Source organism: Bos indicus x Bos taurus, chromosome 8 (assembly GCF_003369695.1).
Source record: "Bos indicus x Bos taurus breed Angus x Brahman F1 hybrid chromosome 8, Bos_hybrid_MaternalHap_v2.0, whole genome shotgun sequence".
In the NCBI taxonomy this organism is placed as follows: domain Eukaryota; kingdom Metazoa; phylum Chordata; class Mammalia; order Artiodactyla; family Bovidae; genus Bos; species Bos indicus x Bos taurus.
The window spans coordinates 61,136,826-61,155,022 of record NC_040083.1 but is presented as its reverse complement, the minus strand read 5'-3'; the positions used below and the strand labels follow the sequence as shown (position 1 = coordinate 61,155,022).

The 18,197-nt window shown below is 37.7% G+C and overlaps 1 protein-coding gene across 2 annotated transcripts in view; it reads right to left on the bottom strand.

Moving 5' to 3' along the window:
- ZCCHC7 (zinc finger CCHC-type containing 7) overlaps positions 1-18,197 on the bottom strand; it is a 257,789-nt gene that overhangs the window by 54,943 nt on the left and 184,649 nt on the right. For both annotated transcript variants that reach the window (XM_027549673.1, XM_027549674.1), the window contains exons 3-5: positions 5,785-5,828; positions 4,460-4,585; positions 3,363-3,533 (exon numbers count right to left, since the gene is read on the bottom strand). In XM_027549673.1, coding sequence (XP_027405474.1) covers positions 3,363-3,533; positions 4,460-4,585; positions 5,785-5,828 — 341 coding nt within the window. The remainder of the gene's footprint in view (positions 1-3,362; positions 3,534-4,459; positions 4,586-5,784; positions 5,829-18,197) is intronic.

Below are 18,197 nucleotides of genomic sequence, written 5' to 3'. Positions count from 1 at the left end.
AACAATGGCCAGTGAGAAAGAGCTTGATCCTAATCAGCTTAATTCAGAGGTATGTGGGTCAAGAAAGAATGAGCAGCAAGAATTTGAGAATGCTGCAGGGGAAACAATATTTTCTGTGGAGGGCCAGGTTTCAAGACAGATTTAAAGCAAGTATGGGATTAGCTGAATAGTTTCACCAATCTGGGGCCAGAAAGAAACTCCTTCCAAGTGAATCCTCAAGAAGAGCTTCTGGGATAGTGGAAGGACTTCTAAGTTTCTTCAGAAAAAGTCAGTGGAGGACCTCCCTGGAGGTAATGTGGATAGGAATTTGCCTGCCAATGTAGGGCACATGGGTTCAATCCTTGGTCCAGAAAGACACCACATGCCGTAGAGCAACTAAGTCCGTGAGCCACAACTACGGAGCCTGAGGTCTAGAATCCACGAGTCGCAACTACTGAGCTGAAGTTGCTGCAACTACTGAAGGTCGTGTGCCGAGCCTATGTTCCACAGTAAGAGAAGCCTGAGTACTGTAACTAGAGAGTAGCCCCCTGCTTCACAACTAGAGAAAGCCTGCATGCAGCAATGAAGACCTAGTGCAGACAAAAACAAAAAGTCAGTAAAGCTCAGTTGTGATGGGGCTCCAAGGGAATCCTATACCAGGTGGGCAGACTGAGAAAAGATCGATTCATGTCCAGAACTTTCACCATGTAATTAAAAAAAACAAAACAAAACACAATGGCAGATCTTTGCAGATTTAGGGTAAAAGGTGATGGCTTCTCTGAAGCCAGCCACAGTTAACCCTATCTTAAAAATGTATAATAACTGGGGTTATTAATCCTCAAGGCCATTTTAGATAAGGAGTTTAACATACATTAAAGGCCAAAATTAAGAAGCTAAGCAGAATGAGCTACAGATTTAATCATAGCTAACTACATAACCTTTAACAAACCATTCTTAACTGTTCTGTACTGTGCTTTCCTATTAAAAAAAAACTACTCATGACAATGTCTGAGCCTCTTCTGTTTTCACAGACAAGTTAGACCATGTTTCTAAGAGCTCTTTGGAAGAAAGAAGTTAAAAAATATGCTTTTAAACCTAACTGCCAAACTAGAAAATCTTGCTAAGAAATTATCATTGACAACTTAATGCAGAGAATAACAGAATAAATCTAAGACAACTTAAAACTTACTATTTTTAAGAGCTAGTAAATATTGAAAAATAAGTTTAAAACTACTTTGGAGTGAAATGACAATGTCCATCTTAATACTTTGTCTTGAGACTCATATTCAACCTCACTAGGGCCTAAGAAATAAAAATTGAAACAGTAAGATATAATTTTCTCCTTATCTGAATGTCCAAAAATTTAAAGATTGATTACAACTATGGTTGAGAGTACTTTAGGACACTGCTAGCAGATGGATACACTGGTTCAATCTTTTAGAAGAGTAATCTGGCAATATTTATGCATATATACTCTGATGGCCAAAAGTGAAGAGGAACTAAAGAGCCTCTTGATGAGGGTGAAACAGGAGAGTGAAAAAGCTGGCTTGAAACCCCTCCCCCCCAAAAAAAGAAAAAAAAGATCATGGCATCTGGTTCCATCAATTCGTGGCAAAGAGAAGAGGAAAAAGTAGAAGCAGTAAGAGCTTTTATTTTATTGGGTTCCAAAATCACTGCAGATAGTGACTGCAGCCATGAAATTAGAAGACGTTTGCTCCTTGGAAGGAAAATTATGACAAACCTAGACAGCATATTAAAAATTAGACACATCACTTTGCTGACAAGGGTCCATATAGTCAAAGTTATGGTTTTTCCAGTAGTCATGTACAGATGTGACAGTTGGACCATAAAGAAAGTTGAGCACTGAAGAACTGATCCTTTCAAATTGTAGTGCTAGAGAAGACTCTTGAGGATCCCTTGGACAGCAAGGAGATCAAATCAGTAAATCCTAAAGGAAATCAACCCTGGCTATTCATTGGATGGACTGTTCCTAAAGCTCCAATACTTTGGTCACCTGATGTGAAGAGCTGACTTATTGGAAAAGACCCTGATGCTAGGAAAGATTGAAGGTAAGAGGAAAAGTGGCTGACAGAGGATGAGATGGTTAGATAGCATCACCAACTCAATGGACATGAATATGAGCAAACTCCAGGAGATACTGGAGCACAGACAAGCCTGGCATGCTACTGTCCATGGGGTCGCAAAGAGTCGGACACGACTTAGTGACTGAACAACAAATGTATATATATCCTTTAATAATATAATTTCATTTAGAATACAGCTTACTGAAATATACTCTTACATGAATGAAGAGATATAAAAACATGGTAAAAACATGTTTACAGCAGTACTGTTTGCTTAAAAAAATCTAAATGTATTGGTAGAGAAATAGCTGGATAACTGGTAAAAAAAAAAAAAGAGAATAAAGGTTAGCCATGAGAAAGACAGCCTTTATGAACTGATACAGAGACATATTCATAAAGAATTAACTGGAAAAAAATTAACTTACCAGACAGTGACCCTATTTTTGTTTATAAAAGCCCTTTAGAAACTATAATCAATAACTATTATAATATTTACATAAGAAACACATATACCAAACATTTATCCCAATAGACAGTCATATTAATGTTTTAAGCAAAAGGCTCTAGGCATAATTCAATATATGCAAAATTTTAAAAATATTTGTGCTTTGTATCATGTCTTCGGGAAGAACAAGTTAAAGGAAAAGGTTCCTACTTTTTGTGAGGGCATACTTAATTCTATAGCCCTTCTGGTTGAAACTGTGACTAGAACCCCACAAACATTTATAACACGACACAAAATGACATCTAAAATAACAATGTGCTAAAATTCAATGTGTTACAAGTAACTGAAATATCTTCTAAGTTACTTCTGTCTTTTAAAACTAACGAAAGATCTAAGATAAGCAGATTTAAAGTGTTGGTGGCTTGTCTTTCTTGCATGAGACTACTGTATCACCAAGAGCCATCAATAAGCAGGCTTCAAAAGACCTTTGTACACAACTATTAAGTATTTATATGTATGTATTTCATCTAACTATGAATAGGTGCAGACATTTTACATGTTTTTTATTACATACCTCTTTAATTTGAAACTTTACTTTGGCAAACACATTATGCCAAAGAGGCTAGCACAGGTTTACAGTTTTTGTTGATGCTGCTTCCGGATGAACCATTCAGTAGGATCCCTATCCTGAGATATTATAGTACTGATATACATGATCTGTGGCCAAAGGGACATTGATTGACTATTATTATACACAGAGCAGAGAAACATTCTTTTAAGTAGGCTGGCAGATGGTTACAAATTGGCATGATGCCCCCAAAGCCTGGCAAATTAGTCATTTGCTAGATACTCACATCAGCATAGTGGCCTATCATATCACATCGGTCACAGCGTTTTCTCCAGGAAGCTCTTTCAAGACATCTGTGAGTGGAAGACATAGGCAAAGAACAGCCTAAGCAAAAGCGGGCCGGACAGGCATACTGGAGGTGTCCTCTCTCGGAACAGAGGCAGCAGGGCCGGACTTTCTATGTGGCAAACAAACAAAAAAAAATCTCTTTAGCAAAATACTTCAGTCTCAAATAGAATACTTATTTTTCAGTATAATTGCTTAAAAAATTATTTCCATTTGGGAACTCAATGAAGGTCAAATCAAACATAACTGTAAAATCAAACAAAAGATCTTAAGTCAGAGTCTTAACAAAAGCCAGCTGTGTTCTGTGGTTGCCACAAAGGCTTAGTCCACATGTATACTATTAGCTGGCATCTATTCTTATGCCTTGCTTTGTAGAACACCGACAAAGTCGAGTGTATCTAAGATGGAAAGTAGCATGATGAGGATCTGGAAGCTAAGTCTAGGAGAAAGATACAGAAAGAGGTTGCTTTGCCTGAAGAAACAAAGGTAAAAGAGGAAACAAGAGAGCCAGCTCAAATACCTGAAGACGGTCATTTGGAAGAAGGAGTAGGTAAGGGATGAAATATTTGTTAAGGGCTCACTAAGTGTCAAGAAATGTCTAAGAGTTCTGTGTTATTTCAAAGGCTAATGTATCTGTTGAACATAATTTACATCGATAAACATTTATAAATGCCTAAAATTATAATCTAGCAACGAAAATTATCCCACAATGAAACAAGCTGTGTCATAAAGCAGAAGACTTAGAACCAAAAACGAGTCTCAAGAATCAATCTGATCCAACCTCCTCATTTTATAGTAAAGAAAAGAGAAGCACAAAAGGTGAAATGATTTGCCTAAGGTTGTACAACTACTAATGGGATAGTGAAATTGATTCTGGTTGTAGATTTATTATCCTTTACTACTACTCGAGGCTGTGACCTACAAGAACATTTAACATGAAATGTAACCCATATATTACATAACATTTGAATTTGAAGGTATTAAGGGTTCTAACCCTACTATTTTAACAATATGGAAAGAAACATTTATTTCACATACTTGTGGGAAGGGGCAGTTTTTTGACAAATGGCCACATTTGTCACAATTTCTACAGGTAACATTTTTGTTGGCTGTATAGTATCGATGGGTCCATCTTCCAGATGATCTTTTATTACCTATCTGTGCCTAAGGAAAAAAAAGATCAAAAATTAAAATTATTTCACTGTTCAACAGAATTAACAATCATAATCTGTTCAATTTAGAAGCTAGCAACAGGGAACTTTACGTTCTTAAAGGAGTTAGAAAAATTTTAGAGGGTACCATGAAGACAACTCTACTTTTTGTTTGCCCATCTCTTGTATTCTTTTACACTTCTCCATGAGTCCATTTCTTTTCTATCTTTCTCTGCTTATAGTTCAGGTCTAGTAAGGGCACTGATGCATCATTTAGACATTACAGTGGCACTCAGAGTCAAAGATATTGCTGACATATATCTGAACGTATACCACATTTTTCTGAACGAGAAGCTTGCTTAAATTTTTAGTTAGGGGTTGGCATTTTTTATGATTTTGCCCTTTACAAAGTTATAAAACCACAGAGCCACCAAATACATTCCTTCTTTTGAACAGCCCAGGGTTAATCCCTACAAACTGGATTTTAACTTCTAAGAGAGAAAAAGATACTGTCCTCCCCCTAGAGTCCTTTTAAGATCTATTCTTCCTACACTGATCCAATTCTAGATGTCCCATATTCTAGCCAAAATCCAATATCATGCAAGATAGTAGTAGCAAAACATATGATACGGACTATCTAAAGAGGAAAAACTAAATGTCAACCATGCTTTTATCTTGTTTGGTTTAATTTTTGAAAAAAAGTTCATATTTCACTTATTATTCTACTGAATTAGCCAAGTAGGTCTCAAAAGGAGACACAATATAATTATCTCTTAAAACTTTCCTTATACCAAATTGTAAAATTATTCTCTTCTCTAGCCATCTGTCACAATTAAGGCTAATAATTGAGAAAGACAAACACCTGCCACATCCTAAATATAGACTAACCATTTCCTTACACTGAAGAAGCAGTTATTTCCGGTGTTGATCTTGAGTGGTACCAGGCAAAATGGGCTGAGAGGACCCATCATAGCAGAGAAGAAGCAAAAGGGATAGGGGACTAAATCATTATGGCAATTAACTGACTGGAGAAAATCAAGGCTTAACCATACTTCTGAAAAATTCAACCACCCATAAACTAAAATTAAACTTTTTCTTACAAGATACTTGGATTGCTGCTACGTTTAAAAAGCTCATTAAGTCAACACAATGAAGTAAAAGGAAACTATGAATCAAAGGAAATTAATCTATTATTCGTAACTTTGATTTTACCTCAATGTCTTTGTCACTGATGAACCAGTTCACATCATCTTCTCCTACAAAACAAATAAAACATGTTACTCAATCTTTACACCTTTAAAGCACTTGATTGACAATAATTATTCAATTCGTTAATACTGATACTGAACTACAAAGGAATATTGAGAAATGTAAATCCCTTAACATCTTGACTCTGTTACTACTTCTGTGGCTCTGAAAACACTTAACCTCTCTTAATCTCAGTTTCCTTACCTGTGAAATGGGAGTAACAGTATTTTCCCTGTATAGTATACCTAAAAAATCATATGAGATGTGTGAATCAGATGAGATATGTGAAAATGCTTTGAACATAATCAAACTGTAAATCTCTGAAGGGACCAAAAACCCAACAGCAGGTGCAAAAAAGAAATCTTATCTGAACTTCCCTTATCTGACTAAAGCCTGTCTCATGAGCTAGCTGCCACAGCCCCTTTCCCCAACTCAGAGGTCTCTAATCAGGAAAGTCACAGACCATGGGTACCAGGACATTCCTCCAAAATTGTGGAAAGACCCACATCACAACCTTCTATCTTCGGAAGCTCTAAATTCTCCCTTCTGTTAAGTTGGTATACAAACTTTTATCCTTCAGCAAGTTACTCGTTACTGAGTGCTTCCACCTTTGGTCTTTTCTCCTGTTACTCTCTCTACTGTCAGTTAATTAATTCGCAGGCCTCCCCATCATTCAGACCCACGTAGGTAGAAGAAAGATTTTTCCTTCCAATATCAGTATTAACTGTGTCCACCAGATTCTCACTGTAGTTGACTTTCATTGTAACGTTTTAAAAAGTTGGACTCAATATTATCTCATGATTAGAGCTAGGAATTTAGCACTGTATTTCACAACATCAAAAATAGTGAAATAAGAGAGGTCAAATATCTAGCAGCTGGTGATTGGTTTAAAAATACAACTGTAAAAACCTAGCTGGGTGGGGAGCTCTACCTTTTCCTTTATCAGCTGTTTTCTTCTCCTTGCACTGCCCCTTTAAAAACTTGCAAATGGTTGCTATTCCCTTGGTCCACCCATGGCCAAGGAGGAAGGGACATATGACTAATGCAGAAGCTAAGGTGTCAACAACGGACTGAATGATTTTTTTCTTCCCCTAAAGCAAAGTTAAGATTTCCTCCTTTCTCCTACCTACCCTTCTTTTCTATCTCAAAAAAACGAAAACAAAACAAAAAAACCCCACAAATTGAGCTTGACTCTTCTTTGAAAGGAATTCTGTGGACACATGAAGTAATCTACATTTTCCCAGGACCACCCTTATGGCAGAAAGTGAAGAAGAACTAAAGAGCCTCTTGATGAAAGTGAAAGAGGAGAGTGAAAAAGTTGGCTTAAAGCTCAACATTCAGAAAACGAAGATCATGGTATCCGGTCCCATCACTTCATGGCAAATAGATGGGGAAACAGTGGAAACAGTGGCTGACTTTATTTTTCTGGGCTCCAAAATCACTGTGGATGGTGACTGCAGCCATGAAATTAAAAGACGCTTACTCCTTGGAAGGAAAGTTATGACCAACCTAGATAGCATATTGAAAAGCAGAGACATTATTTTGCCAACAAAGGTCCATCTAGTCAAGGCTATGGTTTTTCCAGTAGTCATGTATGGATGTGAGGGTTGGACTATAAAGAAAGCTGAGTGCCGAAGAATTGATGCTTTTGAACTGTGGTGTTGGAGAAGACTCTTGAGAGTCCCTTGGACTGCAAGGAGATCCAACCAGTTCATCCTAAAGGAGATCGGTCCTGGGTGTTCATTGGAAGGACTGATGTTAAAGCTGAAACTCCAATACTTTTGCCATCTGATACGAAGAGCTGACTCATTTGAAAAGACCCTGATGCTGCAAAAGATTGAGGGCAGGAGGAAAAGGGGATGACAGGGGATGAGATGGCTGGATGGCATCACCGACATAATGGACATGAGTTTGGGTGGATTCCGGGAGTTGGTGATGGACAGGGAGGCCTGGTGTGCTGTGGTTCGTGGGGTCGCAGAGAGTCAGACACGACTGAGCGACTGAACTGAACCAGGAGTAAGTGTCTAGAGATGTATTTTAAAATAAAATACTTTTACTAAGAAAACCAAGAGGCTGCTTTACAAAAAGATCAATCCATAGAAGGGCAGAGATGCTGTGCTGATGATTATTTCCTTTACAAAATTCAGAGGCTGCATCCATATATTGAGAGTGGAGAATACATTAAATAGCCGCAGCTTCTAGTCCTTCATCATCACCATCCATACTATTATTCTTTCATTCAAAGGATTCATCTAAGGAGCATGCTCTGCTGTAACTTTCAAAGCTGCCCTTTGTATCTCAACATCCTTCATCATTAAAACTCAAAATGACCATTAAAAATCACTAATTACAAAACTGACTTAATACTGTCCTTAAAAAAATGAACTCCTAAACCATGGAAATGCAAAATAGCAACTGTTAATCAGCCCCAAACCCCAATAAATTTACACATGAAGAGAGAATATTGGAAAAAGGAAGGTTTATGAGAGAGATCAGCTGCATTTAGATTGTTTTAACAAAGCTGTGGAATTCAACAATATCTAGGTTATATACTAAGTCCTCTTCAACAAGCTACAGAATATTCTTACTGTAGAAAAGTTGTCAACAAGTATACAAAATAGGCTTAAGTTACAAATGAAATCAGACTTCTTGGTGGTAAATGAAGTAAAGACATCACCAAGAACATACAAGTCAACTCTTGGCCCTACTCATGGTTCAGTTTTGATTCTATCCTGGTAATGACAGCTGACTCTTATTCCTATCCTGTTTGCTTCTTAACCTCAAATACAAACCTAATGGAAGGTTCTTCTAAGGGCAACTCATTAGGACTTCCACAGGCAGCCATTCTCCACTTCATTAAATTTTTGGTACAGATTTTGTCAGAAACCTGGGTTCCAGTCTTGACCCTATCTCTTATTTGTTATGTGCCAAAGGCTGCAGCCATGAAATTAAAAGACGCTTACTCCTTGGAAGGAAAGTTATGACCAACCTAGACAGCATATTCAAAAGCAGAGACATTACTTTGCCAACAAAGGTCTGTCTAGTCAGGGCTATGGTTTTTCTAGTGGCCATGTATGGATGTGAGAGTTGGACTGTGAAGAAGGCTGAGCGCCGAAGAATTGATGCTTTTGAACTGTGGTGTTGGAGAAGACTCTTGAGAGTCCCTTGGACTGCGAGAAGATCCAACCAGTCCATTCTAAAGGAGATCAGTCCTGGGTGTTCTTTGGAAGGAATGATGCTAAAGCTGAAACTCCAGTACTTTGGCCACCTGATACTAAGAGTTGACTGACAGAAAAATACTGATGCTGGGAGGGATTGGGGGCAGGAGGGAAAGGGGACAACACAGGATGAGATGGCTGGATGGCATCACCGACTCAATGGACATGAGAGTGAGTGAACTCCAGAAGTTGGTGATGGACAGGGAGGCCTGGCGTGCTGCGATTCAAGGGGTCGCAAAGAGCTGGACATGACTGAGCGACTGAACTGAACTGAAAGGGCAGGTTATTTATCCTCTCTGGGTCTGTTTAATAATGAATTGGATTAAGTGGTATCAATGGTACCTTCATGGAGTTTCTGTGATTCTATCAACTTTTCATTCATTACTGGAGTCAAATACACTATTACTTAAGTCTACATAACCTAAATCCTCCAGACTTTTACAACCAGCTCAGTGTCTTGCCTTAAAGACAATGTCCCACAGGGCCGAGGAGCACCCATCTTCTCTGTGTGTCCTGCCACCACCACAGAATATAAAATGGGATTGCCCTAAAGTGTAAAATTAGGACTGTCCTAAAGATGCCTAATTTCGACTCTTACCTACCTGTTAGCCTTGTCTTGCTAAGATCCGGGACTATGATTCTTTTCAGACTTTAGAATTATAATCAAAGCAATAGCTAGTAACTCTGTCTTTGCATTAAATGAGCTCAGTTTAACAAACATGTATTGAAAGGTTACAATAAGCAAGGTGCTGTGAAAGTGAAGTAGCTCAGTCGTGTCTGACTCTTTGCAACCCCGTGGACTGTAGCCTACCAGGCTCGTCCCTCCATGGGATTCTCCAATCAAGAATACTGGAGTGGGTTGCCATTTCCTTCTCCAGGGGATCTTCCGACAGAGGGATCAAACCCGGGTCTCCAGCACTGCAGGAAGACACTTTAACTTCTGAGGCACCAGGGAAGCCCTTCCACCAGGGAAGGTGCTATAGGGTAAACAAAAATGAGTAAGAGCTTGTAACCTAGTTATTAGCTGAGTGCTGAAGAATTGATGCTTTTGAATTGTGGTGTTGGAGAAGACTCTTGAGAGTCCCTTGGACTACAAGGAGATCCAACCAGTCCATCCTAAAGGAAATCAGTCCTGAATATTCACTGGAAGGACTGATGCTGAAACTGCAATACTTTGGCCACCTGATGTGAACTGACTCATTGGAAAAGACCCTGATGATGGAAAAGATTGAAGGCGGGAGGAGAAGGGGACAGAGGATGAGATGATTGGATGGCATTACCAACTCAGTGGACATGAGTTTGAGCAAGCTCTGGGAGTTGGTGATGGACAGGGAAGCCTGGTGTGCTGCAGTTCATGGGGTCGCAAAGAGTCGGACACAACTGAGTAACTGAACTGACCTGATTTACAATGCTCTGTTGATTTCTGCTGCACAGCAAAGTGAATAATCACTTATATGTTTGTGTATATTTATCTCCTCTCTTTTTTAGATCCTTTTCCTATATAGATTACAGAGTACTGAGTAGAATTTCCCGTGGTATACAGTAAGTCGTTATCTATTTTATATAGTGTCTGTATATCTCAATCCCAATCTCCCAAATTATCCCTCCCTCCACTGTCCCCCTTGGTAACCATAAATTTGTTTTCTACAGCTGTGACTCCTTCTGTTTTGTATGTATGTTCATTTGTACCATTTTTTAAGATTTCACAAGTGATATCCTATGATATTTATTTGTCTTTGATTTGCTTCACTTAGTATGATAATCTCTAGGTCCATCCATGTCACTGCAAATGGCATTATTTCATTTTTATGGTTGAGTAATATTCCATTGTATGTATGTACCATATCTTCTTTACCCATTCATTTGTCAATGGACATTTCACTTGCTTTCATGTCTTGACTATTGTAAACAGTGTTCCAATGAACATTTGAGGTGCAGGTAATCTTTCAAATTGTTTTTTCCTGGATGCATGCCCAGCAGTAGGACTGCTGGATCATATGGTAGTTCTATGTTTATTTTTTATTAATTATCTCCATCATGTTCTCTGTAGTGGTTGTACCAGTTTTGAAACTGTCAGTCTTTTAAATTTTAACCTTAGAATGGGTGTGAAGTAGTACTCATTATGACTTTAATGGTCATTACACTGATGAATACTGTGAATAAAAACAGTTTTGTTGCCTCTTTTCTGACCTGTATGCCTTTTGCTTCTTTTTTTTTTAACCTCACTGTATTATACAGGACCTCCATTATGATACTCAGCATCAGTGGTGACAGGAAACAAATCTCTGCTTTGTTCCCAACTATAGGCAAAAATATATTTTTTCATAATCAAGCATTGTTTTGCTGTAGATCTTTCATAACAGGTGTAAGAAATTCCTTTCTAGTCCTAGTTTCCTGGGTTTTTAATATGAATGTGTGCTGAAATCTCAGTACCTTATCTGCATCAACTGAGATAGCCCATGGCTTTTCCTCTTTTTCTCTTAATACGGTAAACTACAGTGATTTCATTTTCAAATATGAAACCAATCTTGTATTCTGGGATTAACTCCACTTGGTTAGGATGTATTATTCTTTAAAATGTACTGCAGAATTCAATTTGCTATTATTTTATTAAGAATTTTTACATCTGTGTTTGTGAAGGATATTGATTTATACTTTTCTTTAAATGTCTGGTTTTGACATTGGTATAAAACTAGCCTCACAAGAGTTCGGAAGTGTTGGGAAGAGTTGGTATTATTTTTTCCTTAAATATCTGATAGAATTTGCCACTGAAGCCATCTAGATTGGAGTTTTCCTTGTTTGTGAGTCAAGAATTTTACTTGCAGAAGGTTTTAAAAGAGTAATTCTACTTTTCTTTCTTTTTTTTTTTTTCCAGTATATATGGAGCCATTAACATTTTCAGTTTCTTCTTGGGCCAGTTTTGATAATTTGTGACTTTCAAAAAATGTGTCAATTACTTCTAAATTGCTGAAATTATTGGCTTTAAGTTGTCCATAAGTCTCTTGCTCTTTTCCTTTGAATAATCTAATTTGTACTTATGCCCATCCAGTAAATTTTTAATCTCAAATATGTATTTCAGTTCTAGAAGTTCCATTTCTTTTTCATACCTTTCATTTCTCTTATTACATTTCTCTCTTCCTTTAAATTTCAGAGTACATTTTTAACAGCTGTTTTAAAGTCTCTGCTGCTAGTTTCATATTCTCTGTCACTTCTAGGTTTGTATCACTTGACTGATTTTTCTCCTGGTTATGAGTGACATTTTCCTGCTTTCTTAATGCCTAGTAATTCCACCCCCCCACTCCCCCGCCCACCATGGATGCTACTAAGGTACACTGTTGAGTGTCTTGATTTTGTTTTCTTACTTTAAAAAGTGTAAGACTCTGTTCTGACAAGCAGTTAAGCAACCTCCAGATCAGGTGATCCTTTTGAGACTTTTAAAGCTTTGCTAGGGTGGTCCAGAGTAGCCTTTACTTAGGGTTAGAGTTTGAGTAAGCTCTGGGAGTTGGTGATGGACATGGAAGTCTGGCGTGCTGAAGTCCATGGAGTCGCAGAGTCGGACATGACTGAGCGACTGAACTGAACTGAACTGAACCCCTACTACTAAGATATATCTTCTGGGATCTCTATTGAATGTGTCAGTGTTCAATACTGTCCAATCTGGCAAGTAAGAACTCAGGTAAGTTCTGGGAATTGTTTGGTGAGTTCTAGGAATTCTAGTCTCCAGTACTCTACTCCACAAATTACAGCTTCTTTAGTCTCTCTGAACTCTGATTTCTGTCTTCTCTTCTTAATGAGACGGCCACTATGCCTGGATTCCCTTTCTTAGTATCACAATGCAAGTTGACTGTAGGCGTATCTCATTCATTTCCACATTCTCAAGAATCATGATCCTGTACTGCCTGTTGTTCAATATCTGAAAATGCGTTAATTTATCTGTAGTTAAGTCAAACCACTAAAATTTTTCATTTCATTTTTTTGTTTCAAACTATTATATATTTCAGCTCTGTAATTTTTCTTTGCTTCATTTTTATATCTTCTGTTTCTCTTATATGCCTCTTTCCCTTTAAACCTCCACATATTTATATGTCTGTTTTAAAGTCCTTGTCTGCTAATTTCATCATCTCTTATCAGGAGGGCAAGTCTGGTGTAAGTTAACAAAATACGGCTGGAAGCAAACATCTCAAGTAGGATTTTAACAAGTGATGAAGGACACGAGTAAAAAGGAAAGGCACAAGCAACATAATGAAAGAGGTAAAAGGATACAGCAAACAATACAGTCTGAATAGAACAAAGTGCAGTGAAGTCTCTCAGTTGTGTCCAACTCTGCGACCCCATAGACTGTAGCCCACTAGGCTCCTCCGCCCATGGAATTTTCCAGGCAAGAGTACTAGAAAATGGCAAAGTGGGTTGCCATTTCCTTCTCCGGGGATCTTCCCAACCAATGGATCAAACCCGGGTCTCCCGCATTGCAGGCAGACACTTTACCATCTGAGTCACCTGGGAAACCTGGAACAAAGGGTGCGATAATTCCTTTACTAAGAATTTTCACCTTTTTATACATACAAATATTGAGCATTAAAACATTATTACTTACAGGAAGCTTTTCATTTCACCTTTAACACATGAGGACTTATGAATGTTAAATCTAGTTTTCCAACTAAGAAATTTCCTATGTCCTGTCTTCATTAGTTTAACTTTAAAAGTCTCGACTTCCTACTGTGTGGAGCGCTCCAAGAAACAGTACAACAGGTCTCCTTCTGCCAGAGTAGTACTCTTGAAAGCAGAGATAGTCCAACAGCATTACAGGGTGCTTTTGTATTTCCTGTCTTCTGAAATAACCTTCAAAACAAAAAGGCAAACCCCAAAGAAAAGTGAACCCATAACCTTACACATTTTACACATTTTCTATTTCTGGACTATTCTGCTATCTTTATTCTTCCCTCCCTCCTTTCTCTCCTTCCTTCTCTCTTTTTCTCTCATGCATAAAGATAAACATCCTTCCTATTTATATGGGGATGGTGATTCACTGTCTGTAAATTGTTTTAAATACATATTATACCTTCAGAACAATCCTGTAAGTATGGTCACATAAATATTCATTTTTAAAATGTGTGCGTGCTACAAAAAACAGCAATTGCTGCTTTTGTGATATGTAGTGCTAATGCAGCTATTTTTACCCATAAGACTATACTCAAGTTTTCAAAGGAACTAAGGAAGAGTTTGGGCTAAATTTCTGAGGAGTAAAGCCAATTCATGCTTCACTTCAATTATACCTAGCCTGCCTAAATTCTGATGGGTGGGAATAGGTGAAGATCATTTCTGTGCCGAGGCAGCAGTCACAATTATAGAGCTGGTTCTCTCTCTCTTTTTTGTTTTTTTTACAGAAGTTAAGATTTGTTAAAGTAGGAGTTAGTAAAACGTTTTTCCAAAGATCACCAAAGACTACTTAAGACTTCAGCTCAGCATATCCAGTTGGTTATTTTAGCGCAGGAGCCAGGCACTAAGAAAAATCTTTCCTTGAGTCTTATACCCTATAGTCCCTTCTTATATGGAGGCCCATATGGTGCCTTACATAAAAAATTCTAGAAATCCTAATTTCTAACGTCTAAAATTTTAAGTCTCATTACATTTCAGTGAAAAGGTATATGTTTATGATTTTCTCTGCAAATAGTGGACCTGAATTTAATATTCAGCAAAGAAGATATAAAAACTGACTCTGCCACTACTAATTATTTAAAAATGTAAAATGCAACTTTCCTCAAAGTGTAAAATGTTTTCATTTAATGTAGTGTCAAGTTAATTCTGAACATATATTCACTGAAAATTTCTCATGTAAAAGACAATGTAGGAGACAGAAAGACATGGTGCTTGCCTTCAAGGATCTTATCATGTATCTCTGGGCTAAAGAATCCAAAAAGCATTACTGTGTTCAGTAAATAACCACAATCATCTCATTTTTAAAAATACAGGATGATTTAAGTAACATCAAGTCTTTAAAAAGATTGAAGTGGAAGTCACTCAGTCGTGTCTGACTCTTTGCCGACCCCGACCCCAAGAACTGTAGCCTTCCAGGTTCCCCTGTCCATGGAATTCTTCACGCTGGAGTGGGTTGCCATTCCCTTCTCCAGGAGATCTTTCTGACCTAGGGATCGAACCTGAGGCTCCTGCATTAGCAGGCAGATTCATTACCATCTGAACCACCAGGGAAGCTTCCAAATAGACTGAAAGTCCTCTATATTTGGGATATGTGTTATTTAACAAGAAATACTCAATTCCACCAATTATCAATTAATTACCTTATGTTGACTGCATGATCAAAATAGTCTTCATACAATACTAAGTATTTAAGTTCTCTAGCAACTGTTTTTTTCTCCATATATCTGTGAGTCTACAGACAGGCTCACAGATGGGGGCTGGGAAAAAAGAAACCATGGTTGCTATATATCTATAATCCCTAAGGAACCAAGACTTTGGGCCTTCTCAACACCTTTTCTCCCTTGAAGTACACAGCCCAAACTATGACTCATATAACATGGCATTATTCAACTGGATATGCTGAACTGAAATCTTCTATAATCTTTGGTGATCTCTGGAAAAACATTTTATTAACTCCTACTTTAACAAATCTTACACACTGAAATGTTTAAAATAAACAAACAAACAACAAAACATAAAGAAGATAAAACTGAGGTTAAGTAATCTGGTAGTTATAGCACAAAAGACAAATCAACAACATTACATTTCTAATGTATTGGCCACACTCCCTTTTTACATACCTAATATTTTAAACTAAAAGGTCTTACTTTTTGTAATTTAACACTCCCAGTGCTTTCCCTTCTCTGTACTTTTGGTCATTTTATTCCCTTGATCTTCAACACCATCTCACTCTTTGCCTAGTTTTCCACCTAACCCAGCCCAATTTCCATGACTATAAATTCTTTTTTCCTGCAGGGCTGCTTTCCTTCCAGAGGCTGGGGAAAATCCACTTCCTGGCCTTCACCAGCTTCTACAGGCTGTCTGCAACTTCAAAGCCAGCACAATCTCTCTCTCTCTTTTTTCCTTTCTTACTTTTTGTGGGATCTAATTTCCCCAACCAAGGGTCGAACTTGGGCCCTTGGCAGTAAGAGCTGAGTCCTGACTCCTGGATTGCCAGGGAACTCCTATGATTATAACCTCTGAATATGACATCTCAGTTCTTTATTCAGTACTTTTCTCATTTGACCTCTGTGAGCAGTTAATTTTTTGGCTTAAAGCACAACCTACTTTCCTAGTTCTTCTTCCCCTTGACAGCTTCTTTTTCCCTCACTGGCCACGTAGTATATTACATTCTTTGTCCCAGGTTATGTCACACATGCCCACTGAGAGAACCACCAAATTTGTATTTCTAGATCGAATCTTTTCTTGAGCTCCTGATCTATGGGATATTTGGATTAGACTTCATATAGGCAACTCAAAATCATAATCACTAAAAATAAATTCTCTACCTTTTCCCCATTCCTTGAGTTTCTCTCTTAAAAACAAATAACCCTACTTTTCCTCCTTGTAAGTTCTCAATAACTTATTTTCCAAATCAAAACCTCAGCTCTTCTCTCTCACCTTTCAAATAGTCGTTCACCAAATCTATTGTAATAACTTCAGTGCCATTAGGTTGATCCAGAGACACTTAATTTCTCACCTAGAATTTCTATCCCTAGTACCTACAACCCATTCTGCCTTCCCTTCTTACCAGATTAATGTTTCTTTTTTTAGGGAGTCCCCCCCCGACCCCCACCCTACCCTGAAACATTAGTTTCAGAAATATAATAACTTGATATCTATTATACTGTGAATGAAATAATGTTTCTAAAACATAAATGTGAAAACATTATGCCCTGAATGATTCCTCAATGCTTGCAGAATCAATGTAAAACTCCTCTGTGTGCCACACAGTGCCTTCTAAGTTCTGGTCCTCATCTATTTCTCTGGCTTCACCTTCTCGACTTCTGTGCTCCATCTATGCCTAGTAATTTCCCTAAAGTGTCTTCGTGTCCTCTGCACCACCTTCTCGACTTCTGTGCTCCATCTATGCCTAGTAATTTCCCTAAAGTGTCTTCGTGTCCTCTGCACCACCTTCTCGACTTCTGTGCTCCATCTATGCCTAGTAATTTCCCTGAAGTGTCTTCGTGTCCTCTGCAACTTTGCTTATGCATGTATTCCTTGAAACACAAGCCAACTCCAATCTCAACCACTTGGAACTGGGCGACTTGGTCTTCAAGTCTCGAATCACGTGTTACCTCATCCACTGATGTTTCCCTGATAACCCCTCAAAAGCAGAAATGATCACTTTCAAATTTGTAACATCCTGGATTTAACCTTAGCATTCTACCTTTTTATCTTCCACACATCAAAGCATGATTGTGTATTTATCACAGGTACTCATCTTTACGGAATGAATTACCTAAATAACATTTCTTCTTTTGAATTCATTCTGTAGAATTATTTTCTCTCTCTCTTATAGTCTAAAGCAGGTTATTTGTATCTCTTAAGCTACTGAGAACATTTTGCATTAAAAATTATTTTATTTCCCTCACTAAGTCATAAGTTGTATTTATCTATCCAGTTATCAGCACAACATCTTGCATACTTGAATTACATTAGGAAAAAATTTAAAAGAAAAAGGAAACATTCATATGTACACTTATGTCAGTAAATACTGTTCTGGAGTACATAAGCCAATAGATAATTATATAGATTCTCACTGTATACACATAAAAGCTCAATAGGATAAATGATCAATGACTAGGGAAAAAACCTGGAATTTCTGTAGCAAGCAACTCTAGAAACTACAAAAGAAATTTTAAAAAATCACTTATCAAATAAAATTACTTGGCAAACACAGGATCCAAATGTAATATAAGATAATTGGACATTTACTGATAATCTTGCCTGTAGCTACCCAGTATTCATGGATTAAAGATCACAGAGATAAAGCTGCAAGATATTTATGTTATATCCTTTCTTGAGTCTAACTCCACTATGCCAGATTTCCCCCTGGGATCTTCTCACTTTTAATAAGCAACTGAACCAGCCACAAATGAAGTTACTATTCCCAACTTCATCAGTAGCATCTGTTATTTCAACGGAAACTTTTGAAATACACACAATGCCACATGCAAATCC